The sequence below is a fragment of the Maylandia zebra genome, linkage group LG13 (assembly GCF_041146795.1).
Source record: "Maylandia zebra isolate NMK-2024a linkage group LG13, Mzebra_GT3a, whole genome shotgun sequence".
NCBI classification, from domain to species: domain Eukaryota; kingdom Metazoa; phylum Chordata; class Actinopteri; order Cichliformes; family Cichlidae; genus Maylandia; species Maylandia zebra.
Genome location: NC_135179.1, coordinates 31310900 through 31328643, shown reverse-complemented (window position 1 = coordinate 31328643; position 17744 = coordinate 31310900). Strand labels below are relative to the sequence as shown.

The window sequence follows — 17744 nt, the reverse complement described above, 5'->3', positions numbered from 1 at the left end:
AGCCTGTCTAATTGCTGCTGCTAGTGGTTTGTTAAAAATTGCAAACACTGAGAGGGAGAGTGGGCATCCCTGCCTTGTTTCCCTCTAGAGACAGAAGCTTGAAGATGTTTGGTCATTTGTCCGAGCACATGTTGTTGGGAAACTGTATATTTTTAATGAGTTTATGAAAAAGTTTCTAAAACCAAATTTGTTTAAGTTACAAAAGTCCTTTTAAAGCCCGTTTAATAAAACCAGTTTGTTCACGATGCATTATGAAGGGTGTCATCTTCCCTAGTCTTCGAGAGAGCTTTGCAGATTATTTTAAGGTCAACGTTAATTAGGGATATTGGAGAATAACTGGTAGCAAATACAGAGCTTTGCCTGGTTTTAGCGGGAGACTAATGTTGGCATACTTTGGTGGTAGTCTGCCATTTTCTTTGAATTCCTGCAACATTCTGTGGACCGTTGGTGACAAAATTGTCCAGAATTCGTTATAGAATTCTGCTGCAAATCGATCTGGGCCTGGAGCCTTATTATTTGGCATGCCTTTAGAAAGTCTTCAGATGGGTTTGTCTGAGGTGAAGATAAACTTTTGTAAAAGTCCCTGAAAGTGTTGTTTGTTTATTTATGTATTACCCACATCACTTCTGGTAGATTCTTACATTAAATACCTTCCAGGTAAAGGGGGGACAATGTGCTTTCAGCTGCTTCAAAGGCTTTTAATATGAAACTAATTTGAGTGTCTGAATAGTGTTTCCGAAAAAAAAGGTGGATATCATGTAACTAAAGTCTGGTGTTGTATAACTCAAATTAATTAAACATGTTGAACAATGTGAATTAGAAATAAGAAAACAACTTTAGCAGATTAGGATTTAGAGGGATGTCATCACTGAAATGTGATAGCGTACTTATTTTTTGCAGGTAAAGATTACTCAGATGCTATTAAGGAGTTTATAGAAAAAAAAGCAAAAATGAGCAAAAGCAGTTTTTATATATTTATTATATTAATATATTAATATTAATATTATTTCTGCAGATGTTTGAAGCTGAGTTTGTTTAGCAAAGAAAATTCATCTGCTAAGATAATAAGTACACGTTTACTTGCTAATGCTAGCTCTGTTTCCACACAAAGTGCAGATGGTAACTGATGTTGAAGCAGTGAAAGCAGAGCCAACGGCAGTTTATCTGCATTTATGTTTAAAGCTTTGCATACACACTGACTACATGTTTACCTGAAACATTTAGCATCTTTTACTGTATGGTCTTTTAGCAAAAGGTGAAGCAGACAGCGAAGCTCAAATAAAGGTTCTGCTAAAATGATAATCCAGGATCATAATGCATTCACAGACATGTTTCAGACGCTGATTAAATCCAACAACTTTTATATAGCCGGCCTTGCTGAGTAATGTGACATTTAATTCTTAATCCCCACATGTGTCTGAGGTTGTGTATGTGCGTGCATGCCGCTATGAAGACGAAACGTTAGAGCAGTGACAGACCATGCTTAATACTAAACCATCATGTACAATGTTGCTTTAGTTCCTGCTGAATACAGAGCGGACAGAGTGGACACTGATGAAGCAACAACCTGCCACAGTTGTTCAAAATGATACCACACCCCTTTTAGATTTTTAGGAAAGAGTCTGGCTCTGAGCATCAATGCTTTAAGATCCCAGCAGGCAAAATGTTTGTTCTTCCATCTACCCACCCACTGCATGCTGGGTATGTTGACAATGTTCCAGGCAATCAAAACAGGGATAAATCCTGCTTTCATATTGGGCTTTCATTCTTCCCAAAGCTCACAAGAACCACCAGAAGTAATGTATTTTGGTAACAGGATACTGCAGTTCACTAACTCATTCTGTTGCTCACGAGCAGTCATTGAATCTCCAGTTGAACATTCTGTGACAGCGCTGAATGAAGTAATGCTGCTGGAGCAGCTTGGGAAGTCTGTTTGAATGATTTGACACTTTTTCCAGAGTCCTGTCACTGTAGGAATTTATTGTAACTGCTGTGAACTCCAGAACTTGACACACCTCATTGTGGATGAAACTCCAAGCTTTGCTAATCTTCTTTTTCAAACATAAAAGAACTAAAACATTAAGTTTCGAGTTCTCAAATAAAACACATTTTGAAATTATGCCTTATATACACGATAAAAGCTCCATTTTGATAAAAATGCCAGACGAGAGAATGAAAGCTTAGTAATCAAACATTTGAGCAAAGTTCAGAACTATATTTCAACCAAGACTAAATGTAGAGAAAAGACGGTCACCTAATGGTTATTCAGTGTTTGGTCTGTATCTGGTTTATAGAGATACAGTTTGGTGACTGCCATTTCCACTTACTATTCCTGTTCCTTATTGCTATGAAATAAATTAAACCAGCAAGTCCTGTTAAACTGTCACTACAGCTTCTTTTAAACTAGTACCTACTAGCTCGACTTGACTTAGCTTTTCTTGGTTTTTAGGGTTTTCTATTGTACCTGTACCTGGTACTTTTTTAGTACCTGCTTGGCTGGAGTTTCGAGTGAGCTTTGTCGATCTGAAGATGTGACGTCACCAGACTGCATGCCACTGATTGGCCTGTCAGTAGTGTCGCTTAATTAGTCCTTTTGGTAAGTAGACCTAGTGGAGACCTTTGGTAAAAACTCCAGAGAAGTTTTAAGCAATCAGTGCTATGGAGGACAAAACTAAGGCTGCTTGCCTAACCCGCCTGTCACTCAAGTGAAGCAGCAGAGAAAACAAACGAACAGGCTGATGCTATTTTTAAGCAAAAGCTATGGGGTGTGTTAATATCTGACAAACTGTGTTTAGTGGAATTTCAGAAAAAGTTACATTCCCTTGTTAAAGCCTGCTGTCTGTCATCATAGTGTTGGGTGCCATTGTTCAGTTAGTGATATTAGGTTTGTGTTGACAAAAAACAGTATTGCCAATGTTGAAGGTAAGGTTTATGAATCAGAAATGTCAGGATAGCAGTCATGTTAGGAAAGTGCTCCCATTACATAACATCAAATTAGTCCATTTTTTCTCCATAATCATGGATCCCTCCTTTCCTGTCTGGATTATTTTGTGCCAGTGCGATTCCTTTGCAGGATATGATGTAATACAAAGTGACACAGATCATCCCACCCACTCTCCTCCTCCAACATCCTCCAACCAACACAAACAAGCATGCACATAAGCACACATATGGACACTCCTCCCAGCAGGCCTGCACACTTTGAAATGCTTAGCGAGCTTTCTTGTGACAGATGGACTTTGTGTTTTGTACTGCTGAGTGTTTCTGTGTGATTATAAGAGCCATCCCCTCATTGCCATTCAATTTTTGTTGAGTGTTGGGGGCCAAACAAACAAAGGTAATTGATTACATTACAAATTTGACGTAATCGTCTCCTCATCAGCGCACCACACAAGCCTCTGCGTCTCCATGACGCTAGCATGTGCCTACACCCTTACACTCAAACCCCAGGCTCTGCATATGAAAGGACATATGAACAACCTGCCTTTCACAACCTGTTCCTTCTTTTGTACTATAAAAGCACAGCAGACCACACCACAGCAAAAACTAACCTGGATGAGCCACAGTTACAGTTAAACAAAAAGTTAAGCTAAAATGAATAGCAGTATGTAGAAAACTCATCCGTTGATGCTTGTGAAACAATCTTTGTACAACAGTAATATAAAGTTATTCGTTTCTGTATGGGTTTGTTAGTCTCTCACATCACTGTGGAAGAAGTTTGGCCCTGTTTCTTAATGTTGCTTCAGTTCATTGTGCTTTGCGGGCATTCATTTATACACAACTCTCTTACGTTGCTACCACAGCAATTCAGTCCAACAGGGCTGTTGCAACCCCTGGATGCTTTTCTTTTGCATCAATTCTGTTGGAGATTTGCTGGAGTGCTTGGGATCATGTCCTGTTGGGCAACATACTGGACTCCAGAATACTTTGGTATAAAGAGGAGTTCATGGTCCACTCAGTGACTCCAACGAGCTCAGGTGCTATGACTATAAAAAAAGCAAACTTAAATGATCACATTTCCACTGCTGTGCTAACCAGTTTTAATGTGGTGTTTGATTATAATACACAGCATTATGTTCACTGAAACCCAAACACAGCAAAACACAACAAATATCTCCACTTCGGTGTCATCTGTCCAAAGGACAACTGTTCAAAAAGACTTGCTGTTTGTTCAAATGCAACTTTGCAAACCTAGGTTGTGCTGCCATGTTCTTTTGAGGAAAGAAGCTTTCTGTTGGTGAACCTTGACATATGTAATACATAATATTTGAAGATGATCAGTCATTATTATTTACCTCAGTTTAAACCACTAAAATGGTGTGACCTTTAATAAGGACCATATTTTTTATTATATCATGATATATAAAACTGAGAGGGGGTGGATGTTCTTTTTACCATGACTGTATACTTTTTGAAGAAGTCGATAGATGTTTTCCTAAAGAACACATCTGTAAAACCATATATAAATGCCATCAGCTCCAGTCTGTATTCTCTAGATCTCTCAGGAGATTATTGCAAAATCATTCTGGCAAACCAAATTATTATAACTGGTGATTATGTATCAAATTCTAATGAGGTGTACATGGAAATGGATTTTTTTTTTATTTAAGGTAAGGAAATCAGGAAGAAACTAGCAGTGATGTGGCAATAAATGACAATGCAGTTAAAAGCCATATAGTGAAGTAGACTAGAACTTGGAAAATCTACCAGTGATCAATTGTGAGCTTCAAGTGATGCATGAGAAGTAAATAACTTTATATGTGGACAAGACTTTAGAATTAACATCCGTGGAGTTCTATATCTTAGCTGAGCATGTGACCAAATCAAATCAAAGTCTTTACTGCAGCATCCTGGGTTCAAGTCAGCACTGGATCATTTTGTGAGTGTGACTTTTCCAACACCTTCCTGTCTACTGCTCTAACAAATAAATGGCATTATTTTTATACCTGGACAGTATCTTTGATTTATAGTCTATGAGGAAACACTAACTAAACACAATAATGCTATTATTACTGGTGGAAGAGGCCACCTAACTGGCAATATCAACGGAATTGATATCAACTAATGATGGCAATTTCAAAGGCTGGTAGCATGTGAAACAGGTGTGAGAGATCTAACAGTGCCAACCCCAGTATTCCCATGTTTCCTGTTCCTCTCATAGCTTCTGAACTCCATGGTTCTGAATGCTTTCAGAAAAGCTGTTTTTAGCTCCCTCCATTCTGACAGAACTGCCTCCAAATAAGCTCTCACACTTGAAGGTTCATTTTGCCTCAGCGTGCAGTAATGGAAAAAGAGAAAATAGTCCCATTAAGTAGATAATTAGCTTCATGTTAGGAAAACCTGCAGTACACATGCTATTTATCATGGTTTACTGAGACATGGGAGGGGCAACAATGTGTTTTTAAACGGATCTGCAAAAGCATTTGAGACTCGGGAGATGAGGCAAATCAGTCGAAGAACACACAGCACTGACACAATAAAGGTCCAGACTCTCTCAGGCCAGCACAACACTAGTTCATAACTCACATACTGTAACTCTACAGATGTGTGGATTTTGCTTGTTGGTGGTGCCATGCCAAGGGGAGAATATACTTCCAATAGCATAAATATGCTTATTACAGTCCATGAGAGATCTTCTTATAGCCTAAAAGCCTTTTGACAAATGGTGACCCAAAGGAAAGAGTCATGGAAAGTCAAAATCAGAAAGTGACTTTTTCTCAGGTGAGAAAGTAAAATGCTGCACATTCTGCAGGTACAGTATCAGTTTTTCAGCAGACCTGATAATAACCTTGGTCTAACTAGAAAATCGTACTGGGAAGCTAGAGACAAGACAAAGAGAAAGGTGGAAAACCCAAAGAAGAAAAAGTTGTATGTGAGCCTGGACAGTTACCAAGGATGAAAGGACTTTTACCGATTGGCTATGCAGAAAGATCAAGCTGGAAAGGATGTGCAGCAGGTCAGAGCAATAAAGGACAGAGATGGAAATGTGCTAACGAGTGACTCAAGTTTATTGAGAAGATGGAAGGAGCACTTTCAGGACCTGAAGAAAATGAAAGAGAACGATGAGGATGGATTGAGCAAAGTTAGTGAAAGCGTAGAGAATTAGTAAGAAGAAAATGATAGCAGCTATGAAGAGGATCTGTGGAAGTAGAGAACCCAGAATTAAATAGGTTTAATGACAAGCATACAAGTCCAAGATGTGAATCAATGTGCCACAGTCCAAATCAAGCCCTACACCTGAGTTAACATCAATGGCAATCTTACTCTGATTAATCAACACAGAGAAGAGGGAAAGAGAGCAAAAGAGCACAACCCTTTAAATGTTTAACTGAAGTGTGATTAAGACTATAACAAGTGATTTCTATGGTAAATTAAGAGTTGATAGAGAGAAAAACAGGCTAAAGTGAAACTGATAAGGCAGATAAGACGATGGATAGACCACACTCCACACACACACACACACAGCTTATCATGGAGTCAGATTGAATTAGATGAGAATAGATATGAGTCACAGAGGAAAATGACAGACAGAGGTTAATGCTACCATGTTGTGCACACTGATTCACACAGGCAAATAAACAACACACAAATACACACAGTCTAATGAGGTAGAGGTTATTGTTTGCGGTGCATGAGCAAAGAGGAGAAAGTTTACAACTGTAAACATGATTATCTCTAATGCAATGCACTCCACTCTGTAATCATATCTGTGTGTGTGTGTGTGTGTGTGTGCTTCTCCCAAGGACTTTTAGTTTTTCTTTAATTTGATGGAAAATTACAAAACTGAAACCATGTCACACACAAAGAGACGACAAGAAAATCATTATCTGCACCATTGTTTGCTTCATATATATGTGTGTTTGTGCGAGCGTTTGTGTCATTTTGCATGCTTCCCCCAGTGTCTGCCAGAGCCTGACTGTGTACACTTGCTACTCTGTTAGTATGAGTATGGATGTTTGTGTGAAGTGGGATGAGAGGAGGAGGAGGGCGTAAGTGCCATTGATCTGAGCAATTACAGCACAAACGGAGCTCGGGAGAGAGGCTTGCTGCCGTAGGAATGCATAGAAACATTTCTGCTGTCAGCTTAGATGGGAGTTTTTTCGTGTCTCAGTGTACTGCTGGGAGCACAGAGAGAAACCATTCAACCCCACACACTAACATTTCTAAGGTTTATGTGCTAGGACACAATAAAAATGATCTGGTCTTTACTGGGTTTAAAAACATTTAATCACAGATAACAACCACAGATGTACAGCAACACATAACATACAGCGTGTCATTATTTATCTAAGCCAAAAATGCAAAAGGAGTGTGCTAAAAACTAAATACACCCCATGACTCAACGGATGGTAGAACCACCTTTAGCTGCAGTAACTAGAGGCAATGGTTTTATAAATGACTTTATGAGTCTCTCACTTGTTTCTCTAGTCTTACTGCATGGAAAAGCATGCAATCACACCTAAACATCTGTATTAAATAAAAACGGATTTAAAACAAAGAAAAATTATTATTTTAATTTAAATATACTTTATATTTAATACACAGCCAGACAGAGAAACACATATTTTCTCACATATTAACACTGCTGTTTGTTAAATCAGATGTCAAATTTAAATGCACAACAACAAATACATGCACAACTGCTACATATTAGAGGGTGGCTGTAGCTCAGGTGGCAGAGCAGGTCAGCCACTAATCAGAAGGTCGGTGGTTCGATCCCAGGCTGCCTCCTGGCTGCATGCTAAATATCCTTGGCCAAGATACTAACCCCATGTTTGCCTACTGGAGGTGGTCAGAGGGCCCGGTGGCACCAGTGTCCGGCAGCCTCGCCTCTGTCAGTGCGCCCCAGGGGAGCTGTGGCTACAATGTATGAATGACTGAATTCAATGACTGTATGAATGACTGAATGTAGTGTAAAGCGCTTTGGGGTCCTTAGGGACTGAGTGAAGCGCTATACAAATGCAGGCCATTTACTATACTGGTTATAGATGACACATTTCCTTTGTACGGGTTACAGTTTACTGAGCAACTCTGTCTAACTCCTGTTTTGTTTCCATACATCTGAGTAACAAATGTCACTTGACCATGTTTTTCTGATTGTGACAAAACATGGCACAGATGACGAGAGCATCACCAGGACTTCCTCCATGTAAGAAAAATGTCATCATCTTTTGCTAAAGCTGGAGGAAAAGAAGAGAGCTGGCTTAAGTCCAGATTTTAGACTTGTTTTTGCCACCTCATCAGACACATGCTGGGGATCAAGGCAAAAAAACGATCAAGAGCTTGCTGGAGCAGGAGGGAGCAGTCGCAGAGGTTCTGTCCCTATATGGATTAAGATGGAGGTCTTGGAGGGAGCCAAGAACAAAACAATACACAAAATTCACGGTTTGGTTCAGTTCGATACTTTGGTGTCATGGTTTGATATTTTTTCGATACAAAAAATGTTCATGCTTTTTTAATTTGTCATTTATTAAAATTATAAATATATATTTTAACTCAAAAGTACAGTTTTTAAATTTAATGTTGCTGAAACAACAAAGTAATAAAAAAAAAAAATCTATCTGATCGAGAAATCCCTCATCTTTGGAAAAGAGAGTTTATTACAGAGAAATGTCTCTTTCCAAAATAAAAGCTATACTATACGCTTCTTCTGGGCTATATTCTCAGCAGCATATTAAACATATCAGGTCCCCATAAGGAGAATCCTGTGCTAACGGCTGTCTAAATGACTCGGGTAAAGTTTGTAGCATGCATGCTTGTTGTTTTTGTCTGCTTCCACTTGTCTTTGCACTAGGATGATGTCGAAGTACATGTGCAGTCATATTCGTTGTGTTCCCACTAGTGCTGTCAGCGTTAATCTGAAATGACGTTAACGCCACAACACGGCAAATTTCCGTTAACGAGCTACTGCGGATCGCCCCGTGCATGGGGCTGGATGGCCAACACGTTAACGAGCTTACTGTGCTAACGCACTAGTTCCCACCCATGTAATTGAGCATTGCGTGGCACATCCAACATACTGTTTTACTTTTGTCCATGACGCGCTTACCTTCAGGGTCATACGTCACATGAAGACCAAAATAGTTCCAAAGGCCAGATCTGAATGAGGGTGGGGGAGGTTCAATTTGCCATGTTGCAACGAGCTTAGCTTCTGTCTTGCTGGCTTGTGCTGCGCTCAGTGGATCTGCAGTGAAGCCTAGGCGGAGTAGTCAAACGCAGATCCACTGAGCTCTCAACACAGACAGCATCGTCAGAAGAAAAGTTGATAAAATAAATTAACATTTTTGTATTGTTCTATACATATGCGTACCGAACCGAAAGCACTGTATCGAACGGTTCAATATCGATACGAGTATTGTTGCACCCCTACTAGTTACCCGCGATTTTGGAGGTCGTCTGGGATAGCATCGATAGTACAACTTCGCATAACACATCTCGGTTGTGGGCAAAAGACCTGCAACTGACAAATAAGGGCTATCTCATCTCATCAATTAGACATTAATTAGACAATTAGACATATGCTATGTAGTAGCAGGGTGGTATATAAATGCATATTATGCTGCACATATGCATGTCATGACTGTATTTTTTGTCTTGATTTTAGTTTTACCCTTTTGAATGTCAGTAAACCTGTAGACAACGCTCATCGGTCTTCAGAGTGGTGATATAAGAAAGGTGTTAACGCCCCTGCATCAGACATGCACCCATAACGGCACATTGACAGTTTTTGAAACCTTTACTTTAAATTACTGCAATGTATGCTGCTTAGTCAGCTAGCGACTTGTTGGAAATGATGTCATTTCTGGTTTAGATTCAAATACTTTCCAGTGGAAAAAAAAAAAAATTGAAATACAGAAACAACACTCACTCATCTGGGCCCATCTACCCAAGGCCAAGAACCAACAACTAAGAACTAAGCTTCAACAAAGGAGAGCACGGTAACCTCAACTGACACAAAGAGAGGCAATGGGAAATTAACTTTCAAGCTACTTACAGTTCGTTAATGTAGAAATTCAGACAGATCCTCTCAAATGGTAGAAGAAACATATCTTTCCAACTCTGAGCCACCTAGCAAAATATACATCTTTAGGTTTAGTCCACCTCCCAATCTAAAAGTAGGGGAGCTGGTAACCTGTCACACATTGTGCCTGAAGAGGAGAATGTTGATAGACTGGCTTTTGCTTATTAAAAATTCCAAGTGCTTTTTTTTTTTTTTTACGTAGAAAGGGATTATAAGAAACTGTAATGAATTGTTATGAAATCAATTTACAACTAAGGGTTCTTCAACTTTACTGTCAGTATAAAATGTTCAACAAGGATTTGAGCTATCCTGCCAAAAACAAAGGAAATCAGATGCTTGAGATAAAGAATCGTTGATGTTCACAAAGCAGGAGATGGATATACAAAGCTATCACAGTGTTTCAAGTGTCAAGAACTGGAGTGAGAAGTACCATCAAGAAATTCAAAGACAGTACAGAATACGAAAAATTTCAAATACTCTGAAAAGAACTAGTGAGAGATGTGTCTAGCAAAGCAAGAAAAGTTCCACTTCTGCAGAAGAGACACCTTTAAACCAGACTGAAGTATGGTAAGGACAACCTGGAGTAAGATTACGCATGAAGTGCGCGAGAAAGCCGGGAGAGGCAAACAACCCAAAGAAAACTGTCTCCACAGTGAAACACGGTGGTACGAGTAATAAAACATATGTTGATCTTGGTGAAAAACTACGTCCAGATGAAAGTGAAGGTTATTGAAGCCCTGACTCAAAAATCTGTGGAGTGAACTGAAGACCAAATGAGCTTTGGTCTTCAGTTCACTCCACAGATTTTGCGGTCAGAAGACTATTTAACCAGGAAGATGTTAAAAGACTAGCTAAAGCAGAATGGACTGGAATTGCTCAGGAGACGTGTCAGACTTGTTCAATATTAGCATCAGTGTGGCTAATATTTGAATTTGAAGCCTGGCAGTTCTTGGTTTTGTTTGTTTCTATGTGCAAAGTAAAATGAAAATAGGATGTTTGGAAAAGCTGTGTAAAAAAGTCTGTTGTTCTTTTTACCAGCACTTTGGAAATACTTAAAAATGTTCACAGGCTGGCTAATAATTCTATCCTCATCGTTACGTTGGCTACATTTACATCTCCCACAGACAGCGTCACTTTTAGCTAGATCGAGCAGAGAAGTTAAATAGACGGTCACCTGAAGGAGACACAGAGACTCCAGCTGCATTCAGAAGCAAAAGCAGTAAACATTTTACTGGGAATTTTACTGTCACGTGTTCAAGTGCCATTGTTGCTTATCTAAAGCAACAATGGCACTCATCTATAGCTTTACAAGTGAACAAAAGTAAAAATAGAATGGTATTTCCCCCAAAATTGTGAACTGCAGTGAGCAACAAGAATTCCGATTTTTATCCCAGCGGAACTCATTACAGCACATACTCACATACAGTGCATCGCCAGTGCTCACTGACAAAATAGCTCATCTCAACTTAATGAATCCACTGCTTCTGGCAATATTAAACAACAAGAGCTAATCTTCTTAAATTCAAGATGCTGTTTCGTTTTGAATCTAATCTTGTATAAAGTTTAACAAATCTAATTAAGCTCCTTGCAAAGATGTGCCACTGGGTTTGAGAAGAATAATGTGCAGTTGCTCCACATGAGAGAAAACGTTCCTCTAGATGGATATGTGCATGCACGTGTTGCCACATCAGCTGCATGCACAGAGATGCACGTGCACGTGTAGTCTCAGCGAGTGTGTGTCTCTGTGCCGCGTTTCTGCAGCGCGTGACGACTTCACTCAACCCCTCGCAATTGAACTGATGATTGCATCTGTGAAGGAGGAGGGAAAAAGCACAGAGAGAAAAGAAAAACAAAGAAGAAGCAGGAGACAGCGAGCGCTCCGGGGGGACGACAGAGAACTACACAGATGATAAAGGCGCGACAGAGAGACAGAAGTGGGGAAGTGAAGCATAAGGAGTGCATTGTGAATGCCCCTATTAGCGCAAAAAAGCAGGAATAATCCCTATTAAGGTAATTAGAGTTTTAGGAGACAAAGTGTAATTAAACAGAAACAGGCTAGAAAATATGTAGTGCCTATATATAGAAGGTCCGTATGAATCCAATACGACCGAGGAGGGTCTTTGCATATCCAAAATGCAGGACGGAGTGCATTTACATGTGTGCATTAGACGAGGGCTGTGTGTTTACAATGAGATCAAGAGAATGCTTGGCAGGACGTTAGCCTTGTAAAGCCACAGGATTCCACATGAAAAACACTCACACACTCCACGCCACAGGGAAAACACACAAATGTTTGGATGTCCTGCTCCATCTCTCCACCCACCCACCCACACACGCACACACACACACACACACACACACACACACACACACACACACACTGACAAGCCCACAGAGAAAATAAACATAAGGCATGAGAGAGTTTGGTGCACACTGAGGAAGAGACTCACACACAAATATATACGGATGCTGGCAGCATTCGCTCTGAAGGAGAGCAGAGAGGATTTCTACCTGGAAGAGGTTTGTGTTCTTTGCGTGCTTGTGTGTGTCGAAAGGTAAAAGGAAGGATGTAGGCGGTGTGGGTTTTTTTCTCAGGTATTAAAAGGGCAAAGCATAGTGGAAGACAAAGAGAGCCAATAACAACAATTGAGATATAATTGAAAATAACAGTCCTAAAACTAGCAGTTATTTTCATTATGATGGAACCCCATTAGGTTCAGCTCAGAAAAAAGATATGTGCAGCAATTTCATAAACCAGTGCTCTAAAAAAAACAAAAACTGCACTCTATGTGTCAGCTGAGTTGAGCTCTGCTCAGTCATTGCAAAAACAGGATAGCAACCACATTGCAAACTGAAAATAAATCCTTAGTTGCATTGCATGTATTTATTGCATTTAATGACCAACTGCAAGTAGTTGAGGTGACCACATGACCAAGAGGTCGAGAGTGCAACAACCTCAACTTTTGATCGTAAGGTGACCGCCTGGGTCATCTGGTGGGAGGTAACCTGTCTCCAAAGAAATGCTCAATCACCCTCACACAGACTGCCTGAGAGAGACTGACAGCAAATAAATCCCATCTGTAGTGTAAACGCAAACAGGCAGCCAAGATGTTGATATCAATGTGAGTCAATCTGGGATGATGAACACAACTCATCTGCAACATGTTTTTTTGCAATAAGGGACATGACACAACTGTTTTCCAACAGGTTGCATTCTAGTTAACTTGTTTAACTGTTTAAAATCTAAAATGTTTTGCCTATTCTCTCAGTGTATGCAGTTAATGACAATGACTGTTCAATGTGAATGTCTATATATGTAGTATATGTTGTCATATTATCACGAACTGTCTGACCCCATCTTACTGCTGTTTTATGGTCTTCATGACTAACCAAAATGAAGATGCCATTGCTCTAATTTCCTCTGATCTGGTTCCCGTTTTCACAATAATAGTTTCAAAGGCAACAAGTTACAATAATTTTGGTCGTATCAACTGCTGCTTTTCCTGTAGCGACTGTGACATTGTGCTGCAGTACTGTATGTACTGTATGTATATGTTGTACAACAAATCAATATAATGACAACGAAGCTGAACTTGATGTGATAAAGCTACTAATGCCAGATACATGTTGCGCAGCTGATATAAATGGCAGATTTCTGGCTATCTGCTTGCTGTGTTACATAAAATGAGGTCTGTTAGGCATCTAAGTTAGTATGATGGACCATGTTAGCTAACATTTCCATCCAGACATGATTTTTCTAGTTACGACATTCACAAGTAAGATATGCCTAATCAGCTGGATGACCAGCTAAATGACAGGTGAGACCCTACTGTCGGGCCAATTATTGGATGAAAAAAAACACAAATGACAGGAAAGATTTTACAAACTTATCAACTGTGTGTAAATGTCCTAAAATGTTGTAGCATAACTACCTTTAACCCCTGGTCAGCAGAACCAAGAAAGAATCTGATGGGGTGAACCTGCAGCCAAGTGGATAGGGCATAGCATATATTGCCAGAGGAGTGGATCTCTAGGACAATGTTGCATGACATTCGCCTACTCACTCTTCCACATTTCTTGCCTCACTCTCAACTGTCCCTGAACACAAAAAGGCAGTAATGCCCAAAACCTGAGTTCCTTAGTCTCTAGCCCATCACAGTTGATGCACACTAGGCTTGGGTACTATAGAAGTACGCACCACTTAACATCCGCTTGCTCTAATAAAAGCTTTTCAGAAACCTCCCACACTGACACTTGCATATGAGACACATTTAAATTACTCTCACCTGGTTCGGTGCAGTTCTTCTCAGGCTCAGAGTACAGCTTGGAGTGGTTGTCTTCCTGTAGAAGGTGACGACTTTCCCATCTTGCCTCCTCCACAACCATGGAGCTGGAAACATGATATCCTAAGTGAAAGAAAAAAAGACCGAAATGAGACAAACAGATATTGGAATGTTAAGGAAGGTTTCATGAAAAACAGACTCACTACAAACCTATCAGGCCAATCATTAGTGGCACTTCCAACCCAAGGGACAAAGTTAAGTGAAATAAGTGAATGCATGATTATGCATTCTGCAAAAGTGGTTTTATATAACAAAACATTTTCAGACATACTTTCTCTATATTTTGTCTGCTTTTAAAAAATATATATATTAAAAAATAACCAGCCCATACACAAACAGAATAATGGCTGTAATGCACAAGCTCTTAGTTCCACAGTCAATTGACATTTCTGAATAACTTCCCTCTCCCCACAGAACAAAAGGCAGATGAGACATGCATCTTGTGTAACCATGTTCCTGCGGGAGCATTAAGCGTGGCGGCACACTGAGTGCCGCAAGGCCAATCATTCCAGCTCTGTCATCTGGGTTACAGTAACCTCAAGCACTCCACCTCTGACCCATCTCCCCTCCCACCATGCAACAGAAACAACTTAGGTGCACAGCACACTGGGTTTCTATAAATAGCACTGTGTTCAACTATATTTATCAAAATGCAAAAAAACCAAATGTTTTGCAGCCGTGTTGCAGGAAAGGATGAAGCAGAGAAAGGCAATGATATGGAATAGCAGGCTTTACAGCTGAAGTAAAATGGCAGTTCTTTGGTGGATCTGGGCCCTTAAGAATATGTTTAGCTAACCAAAAATGTAGTTCTCTATTCAGCAAAGCCAGCGTCACCTGAATTCCTACAAAATCAAAAGCAATACGTAGATTTTGTGAAATTATGTAAAACTGACATAACAACAGAACGCAATGATTTTTCTAATCTCTTGAACCCAAATTTTACATAGAAAACATATCAAACGTGTAAGCTGAGACGTTCATATTTCATGAAAAATATTAACTCATTTCGAATTTGAGTGCAGAAACATTTGAAAAAAAGTTGGGACAGGGAAACAAAAGGCTGGAAAAGCAAGAGGCACTAAAATGAAACATTTTAACTTACTAGGTTCACTGGTAACAGATCAATAACATGAAGGTATTTTGTGTTTTAATGTTTCATATAATATCTACCTTGGAGGTAAATATTATGTAAACATAAATCACCATGAATCCACCAGAGAAGTAGAGATAAGACAATCTCCAGGGTTCATATACCTTTTTCAAGGTCAAATTCAAGCTTTTTAAGCACTTTCAAGGTCCATTTTCAAGCTTTTCCAGCATATTACCAAAAAAAAAAAAAATGCATATTTCGCATCACATCTATCTAAAATCTATTTATTTAATCTATCTGTGATATTATTATGTACAATTATAATGTATTGTTCATCTCCCTTAGATAAACAGGCAGCCTTAAAGTATGAAATATTCATATACAAAAACACATTTAAAGCTTTCACTTGAGGGAAGTAACTTGCATTACTGCTACTGCTACGAAGTTTACAGGATGAACGAAAATGCTCTGTTCCACCTGGGTTCTGGTTGTGAATCGCCATGAGTCTCCAGTCAAAGTCAAACTCGCATGTCCCGCTCTGCAGTGATTCCTGGTGACCGTGTGGGGACGTTATTGTGCACCTGAGGTTATGCTTGGCACTCCATATGATGAAGCAATTGACATGTGGTCTCTGGGGCTGGTAGCTGTGGAGCTTTCTACAGGGGTGCCTCTCTATCCTGGGGAAGATGATTATGATGTTTTGAAATTCATAATTGAAACTCAGGGTCAGCTACCAGATCATCCTCAGGATTCTGGCTTGTACACTGATGACTATTTCATCGAAGACAACTACAACAACATTTAAGACCAAAGAACAATTTCAATACGAGACAGATTATCAATCCAAGGAAACTCGATTTATAAAACTTAAGCGTCTCAATGATCTCGTAAAACTAATGAAGGTTAGGCGAGGACCTGAAAATGCCAACCATTATTTATCAGGCTCACCAAACAGATGTTGGCCTTGGATGCAAATCAGCGCATAACACCCTCAGAGGTTCTGAAGCATCCCTTTTTCGTCCCTTGCCTCTCTAAGAGTTCCCCCTGCACTGACATGAATATCACAGGGGGACAAAACCTTGTGCTTTCTTAGCAATCGTCTGATTGTTGGGGTGGCCAAAACTCTAGGGAAGCTAGCAATTCTTGTGAAAAAAGCCCCCCCAAAAATAACAAAAACAACCAATGAATATGGTCTTAAACTTGGGCACAATTGGCTTAAAGTTCATTAACTAATCTCTCAATATTCAAAGCGGAGCAGTGGAAAACTTAGCATCACATCAGTCCTTCAATCAGACCTACAACAAATGTTAAAGATGAATTTGAAATTAATTGGAAATAAATTGGATATTAATTAAATAAACCTGCTTAAAGCATCAACTAATTGTTGTTTGTAATTCTTTATAAATATATAAATATAGTGCTACCCTTCAGCCTCCTAGTAGACATACCTATGTTATAAATGTGAAAATCCTCTGGTTTTCAGAAAGTTGACCTCTGACCTTGAACTCAAGGTCACTAAGATTTAAACTTAACAGAGATTTTCAGGAGATGCAACCATGGTATTGATTTGAAAATTCAATCTTGCCTTGTTCTTGAGTTATTGCTTTCACAAACTCGGGTGTCCACAGCACCCCAGCTCAAAAGATTAAAACGTGTTTTCTTTTAGTTTTTTCATGAAAATTGTAACACACAAATAACAAAAATGGCAACACTATTGTGATTTATGATAACGCTATTTTCATGGTATGTCTGTGAAGGTTCTCAGTCATCCAGGTCATCGTAGTCAAAGGAGCTTGCAAAGAAAAGCGTCTGGACTTCTTTAAGTTGCTTGAAGACGTTTCACCTCTCATCCGAGAAGCTTCTTCAGTTCTAAGGTCAAATGGTGGAGAGTCCCAGATTTAAACACAGTGGGAGTGACCCCCCACAGAGGGACAAAAGGACCCCCTGATGATCCTCTAATCGCCTGAGCCAAGGTGGGAAACTGGGCGTGGGTCCCAATCAGCCAGAGTTTCGGGTGTGTTCATTGTGAAACCTGGCCCCACCTTATCATGCGAATTCCTGAGGTCAGATGGCCCAGGATGTGAGTGGGCGTTAAGGCGTCTGGGAAGGGATCTCAAAACTGGATTATAGATGGCAGAGAGTTGGTGTCGTAAACCCCCGCCTCTGTTCAAAGATGGTCGCTCACAGTGGACATAGATGGCTTCTTTCACTCCTCTTTCAAACCATCTGTCCTCTCTGTCCAAAATGTGAACATTGGCATCCTCGAAAGAGTGTCCTTTATCCTTAAGAT

The 17744-nt window shown here is 39.7% G+C and overlaps 1 protein-coding gene across 3 annotated transcripts in view; it reads right to left on the bottom strand.

Annotated features, from left to right (window-relative positions):
* The window catches only part of slc24a3 (solute carrier family 24 member 3), a 131205-nt gene that overhangs the window by 69692 nt on the left and 43769 nt on the right, over positions 1-17744 (bottom strand). For all 3 annotated transcript variants that reach the window (XM_004554621.3, XM_076891934.1, XM_076891935.1), the window contains one exon: positions 14308-14427. In XM_004554621.3, coding sequence (XP_004554678.1) covers positions 14308-14427 — 120 coding nt within the window. The remainder of the gene's footprint in view (positions 1-14307; positions 14428-17744) is intronic.